The sequence below is a fragment of the Astatotilapia calliptera genome, chromosome 20 (genome assembly GCF_964374335.1).
Source record: "Astatotilapia calliptera chromosome 20, fAstCal68.1, whole genome shotgun sequence".
In the NCBI taxonomy this organism is placed as follows: domain Eukaryota; kingdom Metazoa; phylum Chordata; class Actinopteri; order Cichliformes; family Cichlidae; genus Astatotilapia; species Astatotilapia calliptera.
This window is the reverse complement of record NC_137441.1, coordinates 15,034,889-15,061,200: the sequence shown is the minus strand read 5'-3', so window position 1 is coordinate 15,061,200 and position 26,312 is coordinate 15,034,889. Positions and strand designations below refer to the sequence as shown.

General features: G+C 40.7%; 1 protein-coding gene across 14 annotated transcripts; it reads left to right on the top strand.

The window, feature by feature from the left end:
- On the top strand, positions 1-24,386 carry LOC113013100 (zinc finger protein 512B). Of its 14 annotated transcripts, none has more exons than XM_080295241.1 (18): positions 46-839; positions 985-1,167; positions 2,483-2,617; positions 11,202-11,281; positions 11,434-11,562; positions 11,873-12,048; positions 12,138-12,421; positions 12,514-12,585; positions 14,077-14,211; positions 15,158-15,285; positions 16,394-16,486; positions 19,321-19,419; positions 20,081-20,335; positions 20,474-20,833; positions 21,046-21,147; positions 21,288-21,350; positions 22,793-22,891; positions 23,812-24,386. In XM_080295241.1, the coding sequence occupies exons 3-18, from the start codon at positions 2,485-2,487 to the stop codon at positions 24,151-24,153; spliced, it is 2,550 nt and encodes an 849-aa protein (XP_080151367.1). In that variant the 5' UTR covers positions 46-839; positions 985-1,167; positions 2,483-2,484; the 3' UTR covers positions 24,154-24,386. The 14 variants fall into 14 exon arrangements, with proteins under 14 accessions (XP_080151372.1, XP_080151367.1, XP_080151373.1 ...); XM_080295240.1 differs by having other exon boundaries at positions 632-839; positions 939-1,167; XM_080295246.1 differs by lacking the exon at positions 11,434-11,562 and having other exon boundaries at positions 1-839; positions 939-1,167.
- Positions 24,387-26,312: the final 1,926 nt, after the last annotated feature.

Genomic DNA, 26,312 nt, shown 5'->3' with positions numbered 1-26,312 from the left:
GGGAGCTACTTGCAGTGACTACAGCACCGGCCTGGTATGACAGCTAGAACAGCCTGCCACAGACTGGACAAGAAGCCGTTATCGGCTACGCGGGAGGACATGGGAAGAACATTTTGGCTGCAGCTAGATTAAAATAATTCGCTAAGGGTTTGTATACGGAATTTAAGCCCTGACCCTTTTTTTTTTGTCGTCAGGAGCGAGCGCCGTTACGTCGGAAGAGTAGCACGAGCCGGTATTGCAGCGAGTTTATTAGCCAGAAAGCCCACTATTATTCAGCTCGAAAATTGATAATAATAACGCGAGAGTTTGCAAGTTGCCTCAAGACTGTAGTCGCAACTGTCAAAGGTGGAGTGGATACGCGCATGACCCAACACACATTACTGTAATACTGTACACGGCCGCCGAGATAATATCCGTATAAAAAAACGAATAATCCCGAGGTAAGGAGCGAGGAGTGAACCAAACCCGACCGAGATTTGGCGCTTCTGCTGATTCGTTTTCGTTCGTTTTCTTTTACTCTAACCAACAGACTCACAGCCGTCGAAATTACTGCACTAAACATATTTTTGTGCCTCCCTTTAGCTCCAGCCAGCGCAAGGATTTTTTTTTACTCCTCCTTCGTAATAAAGTCGCCATTTTGCTTCACTGCCTATATAAACCATCCCGTATTCTAATATTTTTTCTCAAGGAGTCGAGGGCTCTGTCTTTCCTGGCTATTTCTATTAATTTGGAGAGTTTAACGAGAAGACAAGGGTTGGAGAAGTGCCTCGTGGTATACATATTAATGCACGAAAGGAGAACGAGAGGGGGGGGCAAGGCAATTGGAAGCTGGAAATAAGGTGAAAGTATCCTGGATTTCTTTTCATGTTCAGACGAATTTATAATTTCTCATCTCCTGCACTGCTCTTTTTTACCGTCCACCTGGTCGTCGTCTGCAGACTGGGGGGGACAGGACGACGGTGACGACTGTCCGCTTCCTTTCAGGCCCCCCAAGCTCAACCTGACCGCTCCTTGACGCACAGCAGGTGTGATTGCCATGTAACTTAACGTTGGTGAAAAAAAACGCCTACTTTGGTGCCTGTCTCCTGCCCCTGACCTCCTCCTACCTCACGTGGATGACCCGGGGCCACCCGGGCTCTGGTGCTGGGTGACTGCTCGACAGTTAAGGTAGGTGTGGCCGGGGAGGAGGAAGAAAGTAGAGCACTATTTTAGTTAACCACATAAATAGGCAACTCAGACCTTGTTGTAGTTGTCAAACAGCGTGGCCGTGTGCCACGTGCGGTGTTAAAATACTTATTTCTAGGTTGGTCTCTCAGCAGATTGTGAGAGGAGATGTGAGTGGGTGTCACGGGGTTTTGTTGTGTCTAGCTAAGTATATGGTAATAAAGTTTCTGTAGCAGGTTTGTGTTTACATGTAGATTTAATCGTTTACGAAAACCCCAGCTGCAATGTATTTATTCATTTATTTATTTATTAGGAGGATGCTGTTGAAACACTGTGGCAAATCTAAAAGGGGGTTATCCTACATAATTATTACAGGGTTGCACAGTAAGACTCACCATCAATCAGCCATATCTTTCTCACCACCTGTTTATTTTAAGTAGTTATGAGCTGATCTGTAGCCCATCTCTTCATGCTCTGATACATCATACCGGAAAAGGAAGATGCCTAGTGTTAATGTGTGAAAGATTTCATCAAGTTGCACCCTGCAGCAAGTTCACCATGCATTTTATAGTCAAAATCATCAAAACTTTACAACTACTGTGAACGCTTTATCTCTGTGGTATTCACGCAGTGAATTGCACAGCATGTAAATGGACACCGAGTGGCCCCCATTGAGTGACCCTTTGTGTGCTTTGTAATTCATTAGGAGAGTGACATGAATGTGTGCTAAGAGAAACCATGTTGGATTGTAATCAGTACCACTCACCATAATTAGCAATTGTCAGCCTCTATTCAGAAGGCTGTTCCTTCCTGATGGGGAATGATGTTTAAGCACAGAGAGTCTGAACTTGACATGTACAATATAAGCATCGGGATTGATAGATGTAATGTATCTCAATTGACCTGAACTAGAGATCGCTGGTTTTCATAGTAAAGAAAGCTTGCACAGCTGCTCAGGAGCGTAGCTTTGTATCCCCACCATCTCTTTGACTCACCTTTTGTCTAATGGGCAGAGCATGAAGTTAGTGTGCGAGTGAGAGTATTGATTTTGAAATGAAAACATGGAAGGTCACACCCTCATTATCACACGTGTGCCTGCGCTCAGATAACCTTCAGGCCAATAGCACTGATGGCCAACATAAAGAAGCTGCATTATTGAACAAGGAGACAGCATCAGCACACGCTATTGATGCAGCAGACTTTGCTAATAATGTTTTGACAAACAATGGATTCGGATTAATGAGCAGCAGAAGCATTTCCGATATTACCTTTAGCTATGTCTCCTGTGTGTTTGTACCCCCTCGTTTGTACATTGCAGGCATGGAGAGCCCAAGTGGGCCCAAGCTTGGGAAGCTGTCCTCATCAGGGCTGTCGAGGGGCCGAACGCCCAAGCATGGACATCCCCAGGAGCAAGTTAGAACCATGTCAAGCCCTGAAAACCACAGCAAACATAGTGAGTGACGAGCCGCTACATTTTGTTGAATGAATACAGTGTGTGAGTTCAGCTTTTGTTGGTATGACTCAAGTTTGCTCCTGGACTGATTCTAGGATGAAGTTCATGAAGCGATACAGTGTGAAGAGTAGGTACTGGGTGCATACAGCATGACATACTAACACATATATGACAACTGAATTTTTCGTTTTTGCATATTTGTTTCTTAGATCCAGCAGGTTTGCATTGGCTAAAGTTTTGTAATTCCAGCTAGTGCACTTTAGTGTGCTTTCTCAAGGATTTGATTAGCATACCATGCATGCAGGGGTCTCTGTAGCTGCTTTTTTTTTTTTTTTTTTTTTTGAATGGATTATATTTTATTAGAAATCAATGGTTTCAGGTTCAGTGTAATTCTACCCCACAGTAGAGCCTGGAAACTCCAGCAATTTCCCTGAGACTTCTTTACAGTGAGAAAAGCAAACAAACAAGAATTGCCAAGCACTGACACAAGTGAAACCCCAGGCCATCTGGATGGAAATGGAAGATTTTGGAAAGAGAGGGCCAGACTGGGGAATTATTTTTCAATCCAATAACCAGTAGATCATCATGACTTTGTTAATAGCGGTGGGCAGGCTTGGAAAAATGGGGCTGTTCTAATATGACCCAGTTGTTTTGGTTGCTACAAAATAGCCTCTCATTCCCAGACACACAGAGCACAAACACTAGACTAGGTGCTTCGGTTTATTTTCTTTTCATGTTATTATTCAGCCCTGTAGGCCAGAGTTTCATACTGTTGTGCATGCATGTGTTTCTGTGTATGTTTGCTTGTTGTGGTTATTAATGCAAAGCTTGTGTTGCAAGAAATGAGAGTTCGGCGACACATGGTACAAAAAAAAGTGTGGAATCCCTTTACTAAAATCTTTCTTGTATGATCTTTCATGTATTTATGACTGTCTGCAAGATCTTCCCATAGTTAGAAATAAAACACTCTCCTCAACTTCTCATTGTGTAGGGTCTGGCAGCTGATTGGCTGTTTTTGCTGTTGAAGTACATTTGTTTTTTGAATGAAATGGTTTTCTCTGCAGCCTCTTAAAGCTTTGTGTTTTATGGGCATTTTTTTACACTTTATTACTCAGTAAATAAGAGGAGTTTATAAATCAATCAGCAGAAAGTTTGTGCTGGGCTCTGCTCTGATCGATGTGAGGCTAAAGACAAGAGATTAGATACACACTTTTGGCTTAGCTTCACTAATGAATAACTCTGATGACTGCGCGTTTTACTGTGTGCGCGCGTCTTAAAGTAATACTATAACAGGTGATGGATTGGCCCTGGTTTTTATGGGGCTTTTTCAGGTTACTTAAGATTCTGCTATTTCTGTGTGTCTATTTCATTTTCTCTTTTTACACTTGATCTGTTCGGACTTGCAATTATGTTGAGCTTCTAAGTGATACCAGTAGTATTTAGATCATGTTTGATACTGCAAGTCTGTGCTATTGTCTGTTTTAAGAATAGCTTCTGGCACAAAAGATAAGAATCTATGTTCCACTATGTCTAAGGAAGCTTAGCTGGTAACATTGCCAGCTGGTTGAGATTTATCTTCTCTAAGAACCACAAGGAGAGAGACAGATCTTCTCCTGGAGCACATGTAGATTGTACTGACCAATAAGAAGATGAATATAGACATAACATACAACACGGGAAATGTATAAGAAATTCTACATTTCCATTTTAGGAATATAGTTAAATTTTGTACAGTTTGGAATATGATTCATAAACCAGTAAGATATTCATTGACTGACTGACTGTGCCAAATTGTGTTTCAAACACCAAGCAATCTTTTACAATTTTCAGTCTCCTTAACTTATTATTTAGAAATTTTATAGATGTTATGATAAGGAGAAATGCTACAGTGGTGATATAATGAACCTGGCACTGGCCTGTCTATCCCAGGGGGGATATGAACCTCAGTTTGGGGAAACAAAGGCATCAATATCTAAGGCTCCCTATGAAGGTTTTTCAGTCCATGCTCATTGCACACAGTGTGCTCTTCTGATAGCCTCATTATCTGCCCTCATCCCACTGGTTACTTCTTCATTTTTCATTTTATGTCCATGGAGAGTTTGGACTGTTATGTTGCGTTATCAGTTCTCATGTTGGCCCATAAATCTCCAGCTGGAAACTTTGCATGATGTAATAGCGGAGAAATCCCGTCTGGCTGTTGTACTGGTGGTTTCCTGAAATCACTATGTGCCTTCATATGTGACAACAAAACCTGGGTTTGTGTGCTTTCCTAGAGTGTTGTGGTTGAGCTGTCACCTTGCCACACCAGAGAAGTCACAGGAAAGAATGTGGTCCTTGAGGGTGATTTGCGCGCTGTTTCTCTCTTTTGTGCTTCAAGATGTTTCCTATTAATGTCTTGTTTGATTCTAAAGCTAAGTCATTTTTTTATTTAGATAGAACTAATGCTGTTTTGCCAAGTGCTGTAGGCCCTGAAAATAGTTACCTTTCAGCAAACGTTAACCCAAGTCTAAATAAGTAAAACCTGGATGTGTGAAAGGCCGCCCCCTTCTTTACCCTCTCTGACCCCAGAACACACTATCCAGTCAGCATGTTCTGTGTAAGAGGAGATGAGCGCTCCAGATTTGTTGTTGTATGGTAACATAAGTGGGTTAGGAGGGGAGCTGAGAGCGTGATAAGTTTTATGCTTGTGGCTGTGTGTGAATGATAATGTGCTATTTGGTGCCATTTGTTTGTGTTTATGTTTATGCATCTGTTCGTGCCTGTGTTTGCCCTAGCATGTGTGTTCTCATGCTACACTTGTCTACCCTGCTGTGGGGACCTTCTTTTCAGGTCCACAGTTGCTCTCTATTGACCTGGTATATCTGCGTCAGTATCCGTCCATCAGTCTCTTGCTTTTCCTCTAAATGTGCTGCTTTTTCAAGCTTTCTCTCACTTACTTGTTGTCCAGACGTGACTGTCATTGCTCACTGTTCTGTTCTTCCTCAGCCTCCTCAACTATTTCTTGCTTACGTATTAGCAGTGACTTAACCTCACTATTCCTGCCACTTCCCATTCCTTCTTCAGCCTGTTCCCATCCGTTACCCTCACTTCTGGTCTTCACTCTAATCACATTTCATATTTGTTACATTTTCTAGGGACTTCCTCTTAATGGCTTGAGTCTATCAAATCAGTAAAATAACAAAATATCAAATCAATAAAAAGCTATAGATTGAGACTGTTTGTTTTTGGGTAGAAATTGAATTCTGGTGCTTTTCTCAGCCTGATGCTACACCTCATTTTGAGGAGAGTCCTTTGACATCTTTGTCACACCTTCACTTGGCAGACTTGTGGATGGTTGATGAGAACGAGTACAGGGAAATGGGAGAGGAGAGAGATTGAGTTGGTGAGTCACTGTCCATAAGGAGGGTATTGCAAACAGTTTGTAGCAGGCATTGTCTCTCGGCACACATATAAAGTGCTGGATGCCCTGTTGCATAGGCTTATTTTATTATTATGTTGTTGTTTTTTCAAGTGTCTGTATATGCTGTGCATCAATTGTAAACTCCCCAGTGATTGGTCAGTTCTCCATTATCCCTCAGGTTTTATCTAAAACTGTTGCGATTTGATGTCACTAAACATGGCATTGGCTGTGGGCCAAATAAGTATCAAGTAATTCATTGAGTTTCCAATAATATGAAGCATGCTGTTGATGTGGAAGGCTGTAAAATCAATACAGGTCTGAAGAAGCTGTTGAGGTACAATGAGTCACCAGATTATGTAGCAGAAATCTCAAGCCTGAGCTCTATTCTTGGCTGCTTTACGTGTGGTTTAGTGGTGGAAGTAAACTGATATTCTACCACATGTCTGTGTAGTGATCCCTGGCCTCTCAAACAAAGTGATTCCCCATACAGTAAGTCTGCGGGCAATAAAAATTGGCATTCATTAGGACACTGAAGAATCTCCCAGTGTAACTGTTTTCACTAAGACTGAGTGACTAGTGCAAGTATAGAAATAAATGTAATTATTTTATATATCCATTTTCTTACACTTGCACAATTCAGGGTCATAGTTGGAGCCTATTCCAGCTGTCCACCCAGACAGGTCACCAGTCTATTACAGAGAGGCAGATTTCCATTCAAGCTCACAATCGCAGCAATGGACAATTTAGAATCACCAGTTAACCAAACGTGTTTAGGTGGTGGGAGGAAACCGTAGTGCTCTGAGAGAAGAACCCTTGCAAGCAAAGGGAGACGATGCAAATGTCACACAGAAAGACCTCCAGTCAACCAGTGGTGTCAAACCAGGAGCTTTTTGCTTTGAGGCAACAATGTTAACCACTGGACCAACAACTCTCCCTGAATAATGCAAGTGATAGCAAATGCCACAGTCTATGCCAGCACTCAGAATGGTTTAATATTAGGAAATAGGTGAAACAAATAGGAAGGTGGTGCCACTAGACAAAAATCCAAAAGTAACCTATCAGCATATTATAAATCGAGTTGTCTAAGAGGAGTTTTTACTCCTGCAACTGCTTTCGGCTCTGTTCTGCCCCATGATACGGAAACTTTGGCCAATCTGATCTTTTCTGGAAAAGAACAGTCAAATAGTGTAGCATAGTATGAAGAAAAAGTTTGGGTATAAAGCAACCCACTGTGCAGTGGGCTAAGGAGAGGGCATTCTTAGAGGAAAGCTGGATTTGATTTCTTTGTAAAGCCATAAGTCAACATTGGCATTATTTTAATACATACCAACACATACATATCAAACTGGCAGGGTGGAATGGGGCTCAGAACAGAGAAGGAAAAGCTGTGGAAGGCGGGACATCTACTTTCAAATTCTGGTCCTTTCCTAGATTGCTGCCAACAGGAACTCTAATTTATTTTGCAAATAAACCAGTGGAGCTCCACCTTTTATTTGTGGTTGTGTCCACTTTTCAGTTAAGGCAACCCAGAGCAAAGGTATGTTTTCTTGCAATGCTCTATAAATTATACAGATTTATAAACATTGCTACTGATGAATTGCTGTTTCCTTTCCATTAAAAAAATAATGAATTTTGACAGATTAGTTAAATGTTTGTGTCTTTCAACAAGTGGATGTATGTAAAAGATTAAGCTCAGATGGTTACACAAAGCAAGAGATAGAAAGGAGGGAGGGGAGAAAAAGACAGAGAGAGAGCGAGAGAGAGAGAGAGGAAAGACTAAGATGGAAAGTGAGAGCCAGACTCACTGAGACTCTGGGGTTTTTTTTCAGTTAGCTGTATCAGGGTAGTAAGACTTGTCTGGTGTTGCTCCACCTCACTCCTTACTCACTGTCTGGAATCAGGCCTGACTGTGAGGGAATATAGGAACGTCTTCAAAAGGAGGTGTGTATATAAATGGAACAACTGTTGTGCGTGTGTGTGTGTGTGAGAGAGAGAGAGAGACAGAAAGAAAGAAGGAGGGAGGAAATGAGAGAACATAATGTAAAATAGCATATAAATATGTGCGTGTGCTTGTATAAAAGCGGTGAACTGTTGCTAAATCAAATGTGTGAAGGAAGGAAACAGTAAGCAAGAAGAAGTTAAAGCACAATAGACAAAAATTTATAGCAGAAACAGAGATGTTAGTAAGGTCCTGTGGTTGCATTCACTATAAAAGCTGCACAGCTTGCACATGCTGTACAGTCATCTGCTAGTGCGTTTGCTCTGCAATGAGTCCAGGTGTATTCGTTTATACATCTAGCGTCTGTTGAGATTGAGGAAGTACTGTGTCTTGTCTTTTTTTCATGAAGTAGCATGAGTGGTGAGTGATGTTGTTTGTGTGTTGTCTTTCTAAACTACAGCATGTCTAAAACCAACTGTGAAGGCACAGACAAAGGCTCCTGTGTGACTGTTTGTCAAGGAAAACAAATGACTGTTCTGTGTGTGTATATGTGTGTGTACATTTGTGGGTAATGTGTGAACCCTTGCACTCAGGGAGAGCAGTTGCAGGCGTAGCTAGGAGAACTCAGAGGTTATTTGAGATCATTAGACAGCTGCCAACACTCCTGGTTCTCTTCTCTTCTCTTCTCTTCTCTTCTCTTCTCTTCTCTTCTCTTCTCTTCTCTTCTCTTCTCTTCTCTTCTCTTCTCTTCTCTTCTCTTCTCTTCTCTTCTGTCAGTGTTAACCATTCTCTTCGCTTCTGTGAGTGTTAACCAGTCTGCTGCAACAGTTGCAGACAGCTGGGAGCGAGTCACACTCTGACATTAGTTGAACAGCTGTTTTATCCCTATGGTCTGCGCCTGAGAACTGGGGTTTAGATTTGCCACAATAGACCTGCTTTGTTTCCTACCAAGACAATGGTTGTGATTGCCTGAATGTTTGAGCACAAGTGTGCTAGCCATAGTCATTTCAAACAAAGTAAAATGTATAAAAACATTTTGTGTGTGCACAGTTCACCCCAGAAAATCATGTTTTTTTTAAAAAAAAAAATCTTTTTGCTCTAACTTTTGCCAGCATGTGCACTGCTGTGGCTTTGCAGTGTGATTTTTGCCTGTTTGCACTATAGCCTGCTGCATGTGGGCCTAATTGTTCTGCTTGCTGTAAAGAGGCCTCTGATAATGGTAACTAAGACAAGTGGATCTTATTCCCATAGCAACAAGAACATATCTTTCCCAAGAGCAGAATTCATTAATTATGCCTTTCTTTTACAAGACCTTTATTTTCTAAGACAGGAATTAGAATGCATGCTCAATTTCCTCCTCAGCATAAGAGCTGCACCGCCGACTGCATCACCTCTCCAGCTGCTACCCAGACAGCTAATAGAGAAATGCTCTGTCGCCTGGAGAATATTAATACACTCATATCCATGCAATCACATCTCGTTCACACTCGGTAGTAATGGTTTTGTGTACTTGTTTGCGTGTCAGTGTGCCCTGATGTGTGTGTTTACACCTTGTGTCATCAACTATTCCAAAACACAGTCAGTATTGCTTTGCTACTTCTTATTACATTTTATTCAGTCTTGCTTTATTTTCAATCTACCTTATTATTGTGAGTATGAAGTAAAATGTTACATATAATCTGCCTACATATGTTTGTATCTCTGTTTCCCAACTGAGAGAGTAAAAAGAAGACAAATGAGGGAAAGGGAGAGAGCTGATACTGTGTAATAAAACACGAAGGGAAATGAGCAGGGGAGGCCATAGTAGGTTAGTCCTCGTGTGCTTCTTATACACATTAACATCCCTGGTATAGAGAGTTGTTTTTGAGGGGGTCAAAGGGTGGCTTTTGCTAACACAAGCTGTTTTTTTTTTGGGGGGGGGGGTTTGTTTTTAAGAGAAATGATGGCATTAAGTCAATTCATTTATCTGATGAAAAATTATCCAACCATTTTGTAATCCTGGTAGGCACACAGTGTGCTCTGATCCAGTTTGGGACCTGCTGCAAATGGGCAGCACCAGGCATGTGCATGCTGCCTTGGCTTGTCAATTTGCAGGAGAAGAAAATAGTTAGCAGAAAAAAATGTTATGGTGATGTGAAAGAGATCTAAAAAAAAAGTGCATTCCACTTCACAACAAAATACCATCTTCCCTACTGTAAATAGATTTTATGTCATTGAAGCATCTCTTGAAGCGTCTTTGTTTCCTGCTTATTATTTACTTATTTTCCTACTGTTGCTGTTGGGTCTTGTCAGATTAATGCAGAGTAAGTTGAGAGAACATGTAAAGATGTCATTTTGTAGAGCAAAGTACAGCTACCTGGAGCACTATGATTCAGTGTTATGCTCAATCAGAGTTATCCACCTCTGCAATTCTCTTCTCTTCCTCAACATCCTGTGCTCTCCTCTTCTTCCTTTGTCAACCCCCCTCCCCTTCTTCCACATGCATACACTCATCTTCAGCTCTTTCCGCCTTCCCTCTCTCCTTCTTCAAGGAGCAGTGTATAGAGGGAATAGAGTGCAGGGCTGATAGTGTGGAGGTTTAATTGCACCCAAGAAGAGAGCAGTGATGAGCCAGTGGAACCGTAGAGAGACATTGGAAAGGGTGTGAGCAAAGAAAGGGAAGAAAAGTGAGAAAAGTAGACATGGGGTGAGAAAGAAGTAAAGCAGCAGCATGAGAGATGGAGGGAATTAGCAATAGAGAGCACATAGAGAGCTGAGGCAGTCGGTCTGCAGTCTGCTGTGTCAGAGGTCCATGCAGGCACTAGCGATTTATAGCTGATCTGTTTGGCTCTACATAAGGCCTTTGCCCAGGCTGCCTCATTTTTCCCTCACTTACACACACAATCGTGGACATCCATTCTGTGTCCCTCCACAGAAGAGGCTAACATTTGAACAATGGTCACAGTTAAACCTAAACACTGTATAACTTTGCATTTATTTGTTTTTCTTCAGAAGTGTTAGTGTTCATACTTATTTTGCAGTTTTTGTGAATACAAATCTATTCTTCTAAATCTCTTTGTGATATCTCAAGAGCATATCTAGACATGCCAAGTCAAATATAACTAGGCTTGTTAGGTCAATAACAAAGAAGTTCCAAATGAAACTTCAGGATTTTAGGTATTACAGAATTTTTTATTTTATGGATATGAAGTGCTGGCAGTAGATTGTTTTTAGCTCTGATGTGGCTTTCTTTCTCGCTTTGCCAGGTCCAGTGTGTGATGAGCCAGCAGAGGGGAAGCGGAAAGGTCGTCCTAAAGCAGAAATGCAGGAACTGAGAAGCATCCCTGTGAGTATTTCTCTTTGAAATGAGTGGGTACTTGAAGTGGGCTTCATTTTTCTTGCACAGTAGGCAGCTCCCCATGAATATTCACAATATACAGTGCTATATAGCAATAAATCTGGCGTGGATTCAACTCTCTCTTCCTCACCCCTGATCAGGCCCATATGATAGTACAATGGAAGGAAGAGTTTAAGCGGCACTCCAGGGTAAAATGTCCGTGTTCAGGCTGCTGGTTAGAGTTTCCCAGCATCTATGGCGTCAAGTACCACTATCAGCGCTGCCCGGGGGTGAGTCACTAGCCTCTGCTCTTTCCTGCCACAAGGCTGTTTATACCTTTATGCTTCAGAGTAGACTTGTAGCACTGGACCATTTTATAGGAGAAACCCATCCAATAGGGCACCGTTTAATAATTCCAGAGAATATATAATGGCCTTATTACAAACCTGAGCAATTATTAAGGCTTTTTCAAAAACCTAAGATAAGTCAGCTGGAGGGGGGGGGTGGTATTTTCTTTTTTGTAACAGCTACCCACTGTCATTAGATTTTGGATAGGGAGAGAACTCACTTTGAATCTCCTCTTCGTATGTCTGCATCCAGGCCACCGTAGCTGAAAAGCTGAGTCATGGCTGTCCCTACTGTGAGGCCGTGTTTGCCACAAAGGTGCGTCTGCAGAAACACAAACTGTGGAATCACCCAGAGAGAGTCAGCATGGAAACCAAGGACGAGCAACCTAAGCTTCAAAAGACTTTTGTGAAGTCCAGCGCTAAGAAAAGGTGACTGAGATATAGCTCAAATTCCTAACCAGATTGAGTCACTTAAAGATAACTGCCTAAAACTGTCCTGTCTCATTCTGTGAATTCAGGCCCATGGAGATCAGTCCCCCCTCTCCTGTGTTCTTCAAAGTGAAAAAGACCCATGAAGTGTCCACACCCTCTCAGAATGGGGAGCTGGCCTACCAGAAAAATGAGAGGAAACAGCACAGCCACAGCCAGCCTTCACAACAAATTCACCAGACCCTGCCAGTCCAGCCTCACTCCCAGCAATCTCATTCCCAAAGCACGTCATCTGATGCAGGGGGAAGTGAAAGCGAGGGGGGCAGCCTTCCCTCTTCTTTTCCTGACGAAGACCCAGAGCGAATGAAGCACAGTAAGATTTCAACATGCCATTTGAAATGTTCTCAATTATATGCTCCAGTATATTTGTATAACCATTATGCACTGTTTTTCCTCCTGCACTAGGACGAAAGCAGAAAACACCTAAGAAATTCACTGGAGAACAGCCCTCAATATCTGGAACTTTTGGATTGAAAGGTAGATACCTTTTATTAAAAGGAAAACATGGGGTTTTTTTTAGTGAAAACTTGAGCATGACAAAGAATTTTGTGATGTAATTTCACATGCCACTGTAGGGCTGTTTGATATAACGATATATATCGGATGACGATATAAAAACATCTATTGTTTCATTTTACGCTATCGTTTGTTTCGTGGTGTTGCAAAATAAACTGTTTACGGCAATATTTTTTCATGGTTTTGATGGTCACTGTAGTGGCTATATTAATTTCTTAAAGTTCTCTCTTTCTCTTATATTTAATGTAACCACACTACGGATGGACAAGCGCCTGTTTTTATGCGTTGTCGTTAGCAACAGCGACGGTAAAACCACCGCGTGTCCGCTTGTTTATTTTCCACATAAACCTTTCACAATAAAGCTCAAGGTCCTGTTGAGACTTTTCAAAATAAACTGAATCACGTGAAAGAGCAGATTATTTACGGATGAGAAGCAAAAAAGAGCCGCCAGGTGCTAAAAAATAAATCTTAGATTCAAACGTTAGAACAGGCTTTTCCCCGCAGCACGCCGTGTAATAAATACTCACAAAGAAAACGGCGGCCGTTACAACTTATGTCTAAAAATGTATAGTTTCATGCATCGATTAAAATACTCGACTCGACCAGGTACATGACGCGCAGCTGGAAACACTTCACGCAAGTCAAGCTGCCCGAGATTCACAGAATTTACAGAAAATGTTACATTTCTGTGATTTATATCGTTATCGGGACGATAGATGTCTTATATCGGGATATGAGATTCTGGTCATATTGCACAGCCCTATGTCACTGATATAATAAAAATATGAGACAGAATAGTTTTTTTTTTTTTGTATGCTGGTTGATTTACAACAGACCTTAGGAGCCCTTTGCTAATTTACTTAAATATTGAGTTCCAGAGTGGACAAATGTGCCACTGCTGGGAGGAGGGACATTATTAGTTATGTAAGTGACTGAGATTGCTCCCTGCTGCCACTGATCAATGGTGCTGTTTTTTTACACAGTGCTAATGTAGCAACTGTAGAGATGTCTCATATCTGGCTAAATTAATCAGTGACTCACACATCAAGCACACATTACATACGCATATTTTTTTCAGCCTTTCTTTGTCTCATTCACATATATGCTGAAAATGCTCAGTGACTCATATAGCATACAGAGGGCTGTAAACTACTTACTATCACTTGTCAGACAGTTCATCTGCAGCTCACAGGCGCTGTCTTTTGCTGTCTTTTAGTCTGCTTGTCATTGATTTGGTATAGCTCAAAACAACTTCCATTTTCAGCCTCCTTTTTTCAATTTATAGTCAGTATCAACTTTCTGTTTTTAGTATCGTGTTCTTGTTTGGTTTGCCCTACATCTGTCCCACTCGCATTTCTCACTTTATCTTCTATACTTTCAGTTTGAATTTTAATCACTAGCGTGACTGTCTGTGTATATGTGTGTGTCTGCGTGTGCACATGTGTGTTGTAGGTATGACTAAGGTAGAGGAGAAGCTGAAGGCAGGCCGTGTGAAGAGACCAGAGGGGAGTGGGTTCATTGAGGAGGCTCAGAGAAGACCTTCGTCAGGTCAGCCCTCTAGAAAAGACTCGGCCACAACAAGCTCTGGTGAACACCAAGATCACATTTTTTAAATTAATCATCCATCTATCTAGCCATCCACACATCCATCCATCCAGCTATACATTTTCGTATCTACCTGTCCAATTCAGGGTTTTGGGGGGCTGTCATAAGGCTAACACAGAAGGTAACACATTCATGCTCACTTCACACCTACAGCCAACCAAGTTTATTAACTAAAAACTAAAATTAGGTATGAAAAAAATTAGTTGACTAAAATAACAATAAAATGTATAAAAAAAATTAAGACTATCTTTAAAAAATAGTGAACTTGAAAAACTAATTAAAATATAAATACAGCGAAAGTAACCTTAGTTCTAGGTATAGTTTGGTATAAATGTTATTATAGCTTCCTTGATTGGGCATTGATGGACATGCTTGAACATTTAAACTAACTAAAAGAAAACCAAAACTATACATTTTCAAACAGTAAATGCTAAACTGAAATGAGAAATCCATTCTGGAAAATAACTGAAACTAGAATTGGAACTAGAAAATACACTGATCACTCTGCCACCAACTTAGAATTACCAGTTAACCAGTTAACATGCATGCCTTTGGACTACTTGAGGAAGCCAGAGTAATTGGAGAAACCCCACGCAGGTAGAAGAACATACATAGTTATTAATCAGTTAAATATAATTATTACTTTTATAAGTTGCATCATGTTTTCTTCAAAGAGCATTTCTTAAATCTTAATGAGATATGCATGCATATGACAAAAACGACAAAAAATTTATCTTCAAACTATCAAAACCCCATGGATATTCATTTCAGTCATATGAAACTGAGAAAGCAGCAATCTTTCACTTTTGGGAAGCTAAAAACGTAAGTGCTTACTGATCATCTAGATTGCTGACACATAAGGACATCATACCAGTGTAATTTCATTGGCTAAATAACAAAGCAGTACTGTGTTCTGAATGTTACTCAGGAGCTGTTCCTGACACTCAGTGGCAGCGAGCAATCTCAGAGAGAGGTGAAGTGGTGTGTCCCACTTGCTCCATCGTTACCAGGAAAACAATCCATGGCCTCAAGAAACACATGGAGATTTGTCAAAAGGTCAGTAGTCGATGCATCTGTTCATCAGAATGGGAGCGGGGTGGCTGCGCTGTCAAAACAGCTGTTAGAGCAAACTGTGAAACCAGTAAAATTGTTTTGCTGGTAGTAGCATTCAAAGACAAACTGGAGCTGTAAAGCTCAGCTTGAAGAAGCCTTGCATTGTGGTTATTGTGCACTGAATACGTTAAAACTGGGGAGCCTGGGAACCTTTTCTAGTAAAGATAATGAAAATAAGGCTATCGGATCGCCCATGAGTCTGTTGCTGATTCACCACTGTTCTTTCCTTAGACCAGTTGTGATAGATACTGACTGCTGCAGTCCAGAAACACCCCATAGGGGCTGCAGTTTTTGAAGATGTTCATAGTCATCATAATCTGGTCCTTCTCAGGCTCATTTAAATCCTTACACTTAACACATCAACTTTGAGGAAAAAATGTTCACTTGCCCCCCTAATATATCCCACCCACTAACAGGTGCCATGATAAAGAAATAATCGGTTTTATTTGCTTCATCTGCCAGTGGTCATAATGTTATGTATGATCATAAAAGGGGAAGGGAAGGGCCCTGTAAGCTACTGAAAATATAGTGTGTAATGGGCTAAAGCGTGGGGGGAAAAAAGGGTTATTTCAGTTGTATTATGTCAAGCTTGTCTAGTGGATGAATGAGGTTGAGTGTTGCAGTAGCCTCAGCCCTCAAAGACAGTGTTCCTGGAGCCTGTTTTAATGGCTCCTTAGCCCAGTGGCCTGTGTGACTCTATTAAAGTGACAGTCTGCTGTTAAGCAATGACAGAATCATCACATTACCACTGGGTCACTCACCATCAAGACACCTCTGTCTCCAAATCAATACTGAGGCGAGGAGAGAAGCTACAACAAAGTTGTGATATGTGATAAATTGGGGTGGGGGGGGGGGGGGTTTAAGGTTCCTAATGTGTCCCTTGCCTTTTACTTTGACCAGAATATGCACTAGTAACAAACTTTATTAGGTTACAGATGAAAGGTTGCTATACTGATGGATTCAATAAAGAGCAAAGCCAGCAGGAGTGGGTTATTTTCCTCTCATAGAAAAATGTTATCTGAGCTTCTTCTTTGGCCTTCAACCCCTGCAGCTCCAGGATGCCCTGAAGTGCCAGCAGTGCCACAAGCAGTTCAGGTCCAAGGCCGGCCTCAACTACCACACCATGGCCGAGCACAACAGCAAGGTAATTCGCTGACGTTGTACTTTGTAAACCGGTTTCAAAGACTTTAAACTTAAAAATGACACCCTGTGACTGATTTTGCTCCTTTTTCTATGACTCATTATGAGTCCAGATGGTTTGGGTGATCAGATCATCACTGAACATGCTAATTAGTTTCAAACAACACCAAAGAACTGAAAAGTGAATGCTAATAGTTTGGTTTGTCATGACAGTATGCATGGAAATCCTACATTTATTTCTGCTAGTATCGGTTTACACAGCAGATGTCCATCTATTTATATGCATCAACGTATAGAGTAAAAAATATACTCTATCCTATAATTTTATCAGTTACAAAAGTATTGTCAGATGCTATGATGATCTCTCAAAATTTGATCTTGTGGTCTCTAAAAAATCGTGATTGTAAAGTTGAACTGGCGATTGGTATTCCTGTCAGTGAAGTGCTCACATTTCTTTCTGCAGCTGTCTTAACTCTGACAGCAGAGAGCTTCATTAAGATATTATCATGACACTCCTGCATTAGAGCAGTGGTGCCACTATGAAGTTTGCTGAATAATTTAAAGCTACCCGTTTCAAAAAGTATTATAAAAGATTAATGAATCTACACTCAGCAAACCTTGTGGCATGTGTGTTTGTGTTTTTGTGTGAATGCGTATGGTTATAGTATATGAAATACATGGTAATCTATGTGTATGTGTTTAACAGGCTTTGGCTGTGTAATGTTTGCTAGATTAAGGGCTCTGATAGATGACCGTGCCATCTGTGTCAGCCAAGTTAAACTGTTTGATGCTGCCATTTGTCTTCAGAGGGGACCTGTTGTGTCCTGACCTTATTGGCGGGATTCCAGTCCAGCCGAGCAAAAGGCATTAGTGCATTATTTTTGTGTGTGTGTGTGTGTGCTTGTGTGTGCGTGCGTGCGTGTTAAGAATAAAATGCTTAAAGGTTGCACAAGGTAGCCTTCCTACACATCTAAACTTCTGCTGTTTCTGTTCTTCTGATTAGATAATTACAACTTTTGTGACAGAATGAAAGCTGTTATTGTGTTAATCTCTGTTTGTGTGTTGGTGTGCTCTAGATTTGAAGTAGTTCCTTATTAAAGAAGGCTTTTTTAGCTTGTGGGTTTGACTGGTGTCACACTCTTTTTACTTTCCAATGAATTTTAAATTTCAGGAAATTGAAAGATCAGGAGGAGATAGCACATTTCTTAAAATCAGTCTTTAGAAGTATGACGTGCCCTCTTTCTGTTTAGATACAAACGTTTCCTTTGTGCTACAGTAAGACAAGTACTTTTCTACAGTATCAATCATGTTATTTATTAATGCTACAATGTATACAATGTTATACATTGTAGCGGTTTTAGAGTCATGTTTTTAAGGAAGTAGGCACTACTACAACTGTGCTTTTGGATACACTGTATATTAATAATAATAATAATAATAATGGATTGGATTTATATAGCGCTTTTCAAGGCACCCAAAGCGCTTTACAATGCCACTATTCATTCACTCTCACATTCACACACTGGTGGAGGCAAGCTACGGTTGTAGCCACAGCTGCCCTGGGGCAGACTGACAGAAGCGAGGCTGCCATATCGCGCCATCGGCCCCTCTGGCCAACACCAGTAGGCAAGTAGGGTAAAGTGTCCTGCCCAGGGACACAACGACCAGGACAGAGAGCCCAGGGATTGAACCGGCGACCTTCCGGTTACAGATGCGATTCCCAACCCCCTGAGCCACGGTCGCCCGTTAAGGCATTTATTCATTCAAAAGTGTCAAAAAGACCAGTGTTTGGTGCCTTTGAATTGCAAAGCAGTTTTTTTTCATCACTCATGTGTTTCACCGACAAATCTGCAGAACTTTTGTTCATGCAAATATATTGATATTTTCCAATATTTGTGAATCACTTGGTACAGTGTCCTTTAACATAGAATAGAAAAATGAGCATATAATGAAAAAAAAGCTTTTGCTCATACATTTTATTAGAGGTGTTAAGTTTACATATGTTAATTTGTCCAGCACTATTGCAATAAGTTGAATTTCTTATTAATATTTCTATATTAAACCGATTTGCACTTCAGTCTCATGTAAGCTGTGTTACTGTGTTTGGTTTCTGTATGACTTGGAGACTTCACTGACCATTGCTCTGATATTGTAAGTCTTGTCATGTGGCTTTACCCAAATGCAGTGTGGGAAAGGCAGCAGGCTGACAGAAGGACAGGGGTCACCCACTGAGATTGACCTTGGCGTTGCTACTGTGATAGTGCTGCCTCATTCTCTTACGCTTGCTCTTTTGCTCCTTCCCTGATAGAAGCATTAAGAATACAAGCTGATGTCGTTTCATTGTTGCTGGCCCTGTCATTGTATATCAAAGGCTTGCTGGTGCCTGTCCTGCTACCCTCAGGCTTTTGCAGTAGCTTTATTGAAGTACTCAAGTGGTATCTCCCTCCTACCTTTACAGAAAGCTACTGTAGTGTTGTGTGTCAGTCATCTCTGTGTGTTAACACATGAGAAAGCACATTAAATGTGTTCCGCTGGGATCCCTCAGTTAGTCTACTCTCTCTCCAGTCCCCTGCATTTCTTTTCCATCTCTGGCAGCCCTACCATCTGTTGTTCTGGTCTTGGCTGGTGTTTGGCACCAACCAACATGCGAGCGAAAACACGAGTTTGACAGTTGTCATAAACATGCCTTGAGTAACAGCCTCACCAGGAAACCATTTAATGATCCTGGCATCGTGTGAACATCAGAGATAGAAAACACATTTTGGTTGCTTTTTTTTTTTTTTAGTCATGAGGAAGTGGGGTGTGTGGTGGTGTGATAGTGTATTTGTTCCCCCTCAGCCCTCAGGGAGTGAAGGCCAGACGGGCAACGAGCATGAGGAGAGGGAAAGGCTGCGCCGAGTGCTCAAACAAATGGGACGAATCAAGTGTCCCAGTGAGGTATGCACTTCTTCTTTTTACCTGGTCCTTTCCTCTTTTACTGTCTCTCATTCTATACTACTCTTGCTTTCCTGTGTCTTTCATTTTATGTCACATTTCTGTCCCTCGTCATCTGCCAGTTTTGATTTCATTTCTCTCTTGTCCTCAGGATCTTCTTTTGTGCCTTTCTCCTTTTACATCTCTCTCTCTCTCTCGCGCGCTCTCGCTCTCTCTCTCTCTCGCTCTCTCTCTCTCTCTCGCTCTCTTTCTCTCTCTCTTGTTATCTTTCTCTCTCTTCCTTCCCTCTTCCCTCTCTTTTTCCTTTATGCCTTGTTCTTGACATGTTGCCCAAAATCACATCAACACCCTGCTTCGCATTACTCACACTAGAGTGCAAAAGGCAGAGAGAGTAAGAATAGAAAGAGCTGTAAAGAATAAACTCTACAGTGACATGTCTTCACACTGAAAAATTAGCATCTTTCTCCTGTTTTCTCTGTCTTTTTAACATTAACCACAAAGTATTGACCAAATGCAGAGTTCCATTAAAACTACACTTTGTTCCACTTACCCAGTCTCTTGCTTAATGTTTGTTTTCATTCTGTCTCATTTTTGTCATTGGCGTCACTCAATCACACAAACATTTTGTGTACAAACACACACGCACACACGTACACAAATACAGGGCTGTTCAGCCCACTTTTCCAGTCTGATGGGCTACCAGTATCACCAGCAGCGTTGTGGAAGAGAGTGTTCTGACGATGCGAAGCCTGTGTTTCTGTGCCAGCACTGTGGAAAAAGCTACCGCTCCAAGGCTGGCAGAGACTACCATGTACGCACCGAACACTCCCCGGCCATCACCACCACAATGACAGCCGCAGCCACCACCAACCTCATGGATAGTATCACTGACACCAACAACAACACTGGCAAGGAGAGGGTGAGATCATCATAGACGAGGGTTGTAGTAGCAGTTATAAGAGATGAACCTTTTTTTCTTTTCATTTTATGCTGATTACAAGCACATTTTATTGAATTTTAATGAGTACCTAAAGTTTTCCTATATTTTCACTCAAAGGTCTTACTGTTCCTTCAGGTGTTCTCTGAAGAATCTCCAACAGGAGGTAAGAAGGAGCAAAGCCAAACTGAAAGGAAACGGTGGCAAGAGAAAGCCCCATCCAGCCATCCTAAGGAGAAGGACAGAGGCGCTAGAGAGAAAGACAGGGAAAGGGAAAGGGAGCAGGAACAAGATCAACAAAAAGCAGCACAGATTGAGAGACAGGGGGAGGACTTTGAAAGGACCCCCAGTGGCAGGGTGAGACGGCGGTCAGCTCAGGTGGCGGTGTTCCACCTGCAAGAAATAGCTGAGGATGAGCTGGCTAAAGACTGGGGCACAAAACGCCGCATCAAGGATGACCTGGTTCCTGACAGCAAGAGGGTGAGGAATAAAATTTGGATGCATTAAGTGCACATGGTGACCACAGTAAATACAGTATATTAGCAGTCCAGGTCAAAGGCCATGCAAAGGCTCCACACAAACTCCATCAGCAGATTTAAAAAATCCTTTATGTTACATCCACTTTTTTACACTGTAGAATTATATTAATAACTTGAATACTGATAGATTAAAAAAAGTTGTCTTCTGCATAGTTAAACTACACCCGCCCTGGCCTCCCCAACTTCAGCCCAGAGCTTCTAGAGGCTTGGAAAAATCAAGTCAAGGAGAAGGGCTTCATCTGCTGCACAAACGAAGTAAGAATATACAAATACACCATGTACAAAAAATAACCTACAATATCTGAGCAAAACAAAAGGGATTTGCCTTAACGTTGAGTGTAACATAAATACGAAGTCAGTGTGTTTAATCCTTGTTTGTTTCTGCTTTGTTCTAGAACTGTGAAGCTGTCTATTCCAGCGTGTCAGGACTAAAGGCCCATCTCGCCAACTGCAGCAAGGTACAAATCCACACTACTGCAAAACTCAGTGTCTGAGAATATTACTGGATATACAGTAATATTCCAACAAACCAATACAGACATCCCAAAAATACACTCAAACTGAAAAAATTTATCTTAAGCAAAAGGAAGTGGAATCTGATGGTACAGTTCAAATAAAATTAAGACAAATAAAGATACAAAATGAAGAGAAAGCAGGAAGTATTAGAATCACAGCATGATCTTGTATAACTTGTAAAACAGGATCTATTTTGCTCATTTCCAACTCATCTCAACGATTTTTCACTCTCTACTAGAGTACCTTTGTATTATTAACAATTTACTATGATACGTGCGGGGGGGGGGGGGGGGGGGGGGGGGGGTATACTGGGCTTTTGTGCTGTCTCTCAGTTCATCCGCTGTATACTACAAGCCTTTTTAGATTGACTGTGCCCTGGAAAGAAAATGTTGGGAGGGGCTGCTGCGCTCATATTAAGGATATCCCTTCTCACTGACATCATACAGGGTGAAGCATAGTAAATATTTTCCGAACATTCTGAAACCTGAGTTTTTGGTTGATCGGCATTCATTGCACGTAAGTTCACCTCTGCGTTTGAAACTATGGCCCTGATCACTATCAGAATCCACCAAGATTTTGTTTTTGAGCTGTATTTTCTCAAAATATGTTTTTAAGCTTATTTAAATAAAAACTTAACTTGGAATATGTTTTTAACACCCTCCTGCTGTAAAAGGCTGACAGGGTATGGTTTTTGATGGGTTCTTAACTTGCACCTTCTGCAGCAACCTTAAACTGGTTATCTAAGCAAATATCTTATTAGTCATGAGGCAGAAAATTGGCATATGAACAGGTGGACATGGTAAAGATGGTTTGTTAAATTTTAAAAAAGAACATTTCTGTCCACATGGCAGTCAAGAATGGGCAAATAAGGCTATGGTATAGTTAGAATTTGGCATAAACAACATAGAAACATGCATCTATTCTCTTTTGTGTCAACAATTCAGGGTGTTCAGATAGTGTAATGATGTGAGGGATAATTTCTTTGCACATTTTAGTACCAGTTGAGTGTCATAAATTCCAAAGACTGAGTATTGTTGCTGACCATCTCGATCACTTTATGACCATCCCTTTGTCTTGTCCTTGTCATCTAATGACTACAGCTGGCGTAATAATGGACCAAGTAACAAAGGTCATACCATCTCATACTGGTTTGTTGAACCAAACAGTGACTTTAGTGTACTCTGGTGTCTTCCACAACTACCAGATCCAACAGAGAACCTTTGGAATGTGGTGGAGCAGGAGATACACCAGATGATGCCGTTACCCACAAATCAAGAACAAACATTTGATGATATCATGTTAACACAGACCAAAATCTCAGGGGAAAGTTTAAGTGTGTCCAACCAGGTACTAGCAACATTTCTGGTGTGTGTGTTTGTTACAGGGTGGTGGCGAAATGGGGAAGTACACCTGTCTGATCTGTCAGAAGGAGTTCAGCTCGGAGAGTGGCGTCAAATACCATATTAGCAAGACACACTCACAGGTGGGTCACTGTCAGTATAAACTTAGAGGTTGCCATTAACATGACCCACTTAGTAAATTTCATTTCTGGTAATACGTCATAAAATAATAAACAGCATTGGTTAATCTTAGATCCAGTTTATTTTATCAGACTTGTTGCCAATATGACCGAAAAGAGCACTAAGAAGCTGGTCACTGGGACTCACTGGGAATTGTTGTGGAAAAGTGTATGAAGAAGAATGTGCAGACCACATTTGGCAATAGTAGTCAACCAGTCTATAATAATTTGGTTGAGTGAACTGTAGGACAGATCGTATCTTCCTGCTGCCATGAAATTTTATGATGTTGTTATTAACACAAGATTCATGGGCAGGTTACCAACGTGGTAACAGTAATGAACTTGAATTGAACATTAAGTCCATTATGGTTATACTTTTAACAGCCAGATAGGAGGACTTTCTAACGACATGTCAATCATGTCATATCCGGTTTCAAAACACCAAGACAGTGAAGCCACACACTTTAGGCTTCATAATGAGACTTTCTAAACTAACGAGTGACATCATGGTGGCTACATCCACCTGTTATACTGTCTGTGGGTAAAACCAGCTAGGTTGCACATTAACCTTGTCATAATACTCTTGCACTCAACAAGTCTATACATATCTTCCTTGAACTAATCTTTTCTCTTCACTAACAACAACTTTAGTTACAAGATAACACATAGTTTTTTTTTCCTTATAAAAAAGCCTCTTTGTTTTTCGGTTTTAACATCCCCATCTTGTCCCCAGTTAACATTAACCTTTGGTGTTCAGACATGGTGGTTTATACAGTTATTTAGAAAGAAAAATGTATACACATGCAGTTGTATTCTGCTTGTTTGCCTTCTTTGGATCTTGACTGGTTTACTGTTTTTTTTGTTTGTTTGTTTTTTTGTCTTAGAACTGGTTCCGTGCAGCTGCCAGTCAAGTTGTGTCCAGTAGCAAAACTAAAGTCCCAGAGAACAATGGGATAAAGGCCGAAGTGAGGAACGGAGCCACGACTGGTAAAAAGAGGGGCCGTAAACCAAAAGAGCGCCCCCCTGTGAATGTACCTCTCGAAACAAAAACTGAGGCGCTTACCACCCAAAACTCAACCCCTGCCGCGACTCTGTTCTCTGGCACAGCACAGCCCCCAACTCTGTTCCCTGACCCAACGGACAGTGATAATTCAGGCCAAAACAGACAGCCAATTCCCTCCGCCACCAGAAGAAACAAACCCAAGAGGCTGTTACTGTCCGACTAGCTCTGCTTTTGTTGACCTAGGAGCCCAAGAGGATTCTTTCTTTAAATATCTGCCAGGAAGCTTAAAGACATTTCTAGCGCTACAAGAACTTGGCACTGAGAAGAAAGCCAAAAATCAACCAATATGAAGTAAAACCCAGTCTTCAAATCTTGGTTTCGAACCCCCCGAGATAATGTGTATACTGTTGTACTCAGAACAGTAGTGTTTTATTTCCCCATTCCACTTTTGTCTCCCATTTAAGGCACATTTTTCAATTTCTGTACTCACAGCAGGGGTGTCAGTAGTAATCAAAGTCCTGACCTAAACATAGATTTTTTTTTTAAACAGAGTTAGTATTCTAAATACCAATGGAGAGTCATTTTCTCTGCAAGATTTGTGTTGTGTTTGAGAGGTTTTAAAAAGGATATTCTATTAGCATGGTGAAGTCATTTAATAATAGCTAGTGTTTTCACATTTTTTCACAGATATACTGTACTGTGTACATGAACAATATCTATATCTATATCTATATACTCAAAGCAATGATGCCATCCGTCATTTCCAAGCCTGAAACATCCAACTGGATCATAAGCGGTCAGAATTTTTTGCAGTGTGTGCTTTAGTGCAATGTTGTTTTAATATAGTTTTTTTTCTAGTTTGACTTTTATTGTTTCTTGCTTTTCATGTTTTACATAAGCAAATGTCATATAAGCTAAAATGTTTGTAAGTTGTTCATGTTTCACATTATTTTTTACAGTTGTTACTTCCAAGGATTTTTTTTCACATGACTGTGAACAGTATCTGCTTTGACAACCATAATTAAGTGTGAAAAGATTATTTCCAGACTGGTTTTACACGGAAGTTGAGATGCAGAATACCCAGAAAAGTGACTGATATTTTCATCTGTAAGGCATACTGCAACTTAGTTGCTATTAGAAATAGAAAGACACGTTTAATTGAATTTAAAAAAAAAAAAACAACCAGGAAAAAAATGTTGAAACACTCTAAAATCGGTCTAGCAAAGCTAAATGTTTGACAGGAGGAAGAATTCTGTGTGAAGCTTGTTGCACCATTGCAGCACAATCAAATGATGAGGCCACGTTTTGGCTACTGCTTTAGCTTCAATCAAAGCTGAGGAGGGAATTTTAAAAATATATTATCTTTTCTAGAGAGGTCCAGGATAATAATCTTTTATTAAACAGAAAAACTGCTAATTAAGATTCACATATAATAATGTAAATGAATGAATTCTTGAACGCTCAAAGTTATTGCCTTGCACTTTAACCTTTAACCCTTCCTGCTCCCCTCTTGTAGTTTTGCACTCCAGAACTATTCACCCTAACCTAGTGGCTGTCTGGTGCAGGAGTGGGATTTTTGTTTGTTTGTTTTTTTAAACTCTGGTGGTAAACTAGAGAAAGAGACTAAGTTTGTCATGAGCAACATGACTGACACTTTCTATATTGTATCTGAAATCCAACGCAATGGTATAATTGTGATTCACCTCACAAAGCCATAACTGGTCTTATTGAAGTTTAGGGCTGCTTAGCCACTTAATGTTAGATTAGCTTAAAATATATAAATATATAAACAAAATATTAAATGACTTTTCAAAATCTAAAAGATTAGAGAATATTTTCACTTTAACATGTTGAAAGTAGATACTTGAATCCACAGTTGTATTAACAATTTGAGCAAATTAAAACTCCATGAATATTTGATTTATATTTGAAGTTTATGTCCATGAAAATAACGACTTGCTTGCTTAAAAAAATACAGATCATAAATCTATTTTATATTCTATGGTGTGTGTTACTTAGATAGCAATCTGATAGCTTTGGATAAAATTATGTGAGGATATTCTGGTGAGATAATAAGGGTGCTTTACTTGCCACTCTACCTTAAGGGCCTGATACAACTCACTCAAGTCCATATTATCCTTACTGGCAAGTCCTCTGAATTTTGCATCATAATGTCAATGTCATTAAAATCAAGCACTGATGTCAGCAGAACATTTTCAAGAAACATTGAATTTGAAATGTGTGTTTTTCCAGGTGGTTTCATTCCTACGCTGTGACTTTTTATAACGTAACGCAAAGATTCAATCTGAATTCCTCCATTGCTAATCAACTGATGGAGTTAATTCAGGTGGGGATGATTATGCACGTGTCTCTGTCATGGGG

Bases quoted from the DNA above. Each gene is read 5' to 3' on its own strand.
- LOC113013100 (XM_080295241.1), top strand. From the start codon at position 2,485: ATGGAGAGCCCAAGTGGGCCCAAGCTTGGGAAGCTGTCCTCATCAGGG. The intron at 16,487-19,320 runs GTAATTCGCTGA...GTTCCCCCTCAG, and splicing joins TGGCCGAGCACAACAGCAAG to CCCTCAGGGAGTGAAGGCCA. The intron at 21,148-21,287 runs GTAAGAATATAC...GCTTTGTTCTAG, and splicing joins TCATCTGCTGCACAAACGAA to AACTGTGAAGCTGTCTATTC.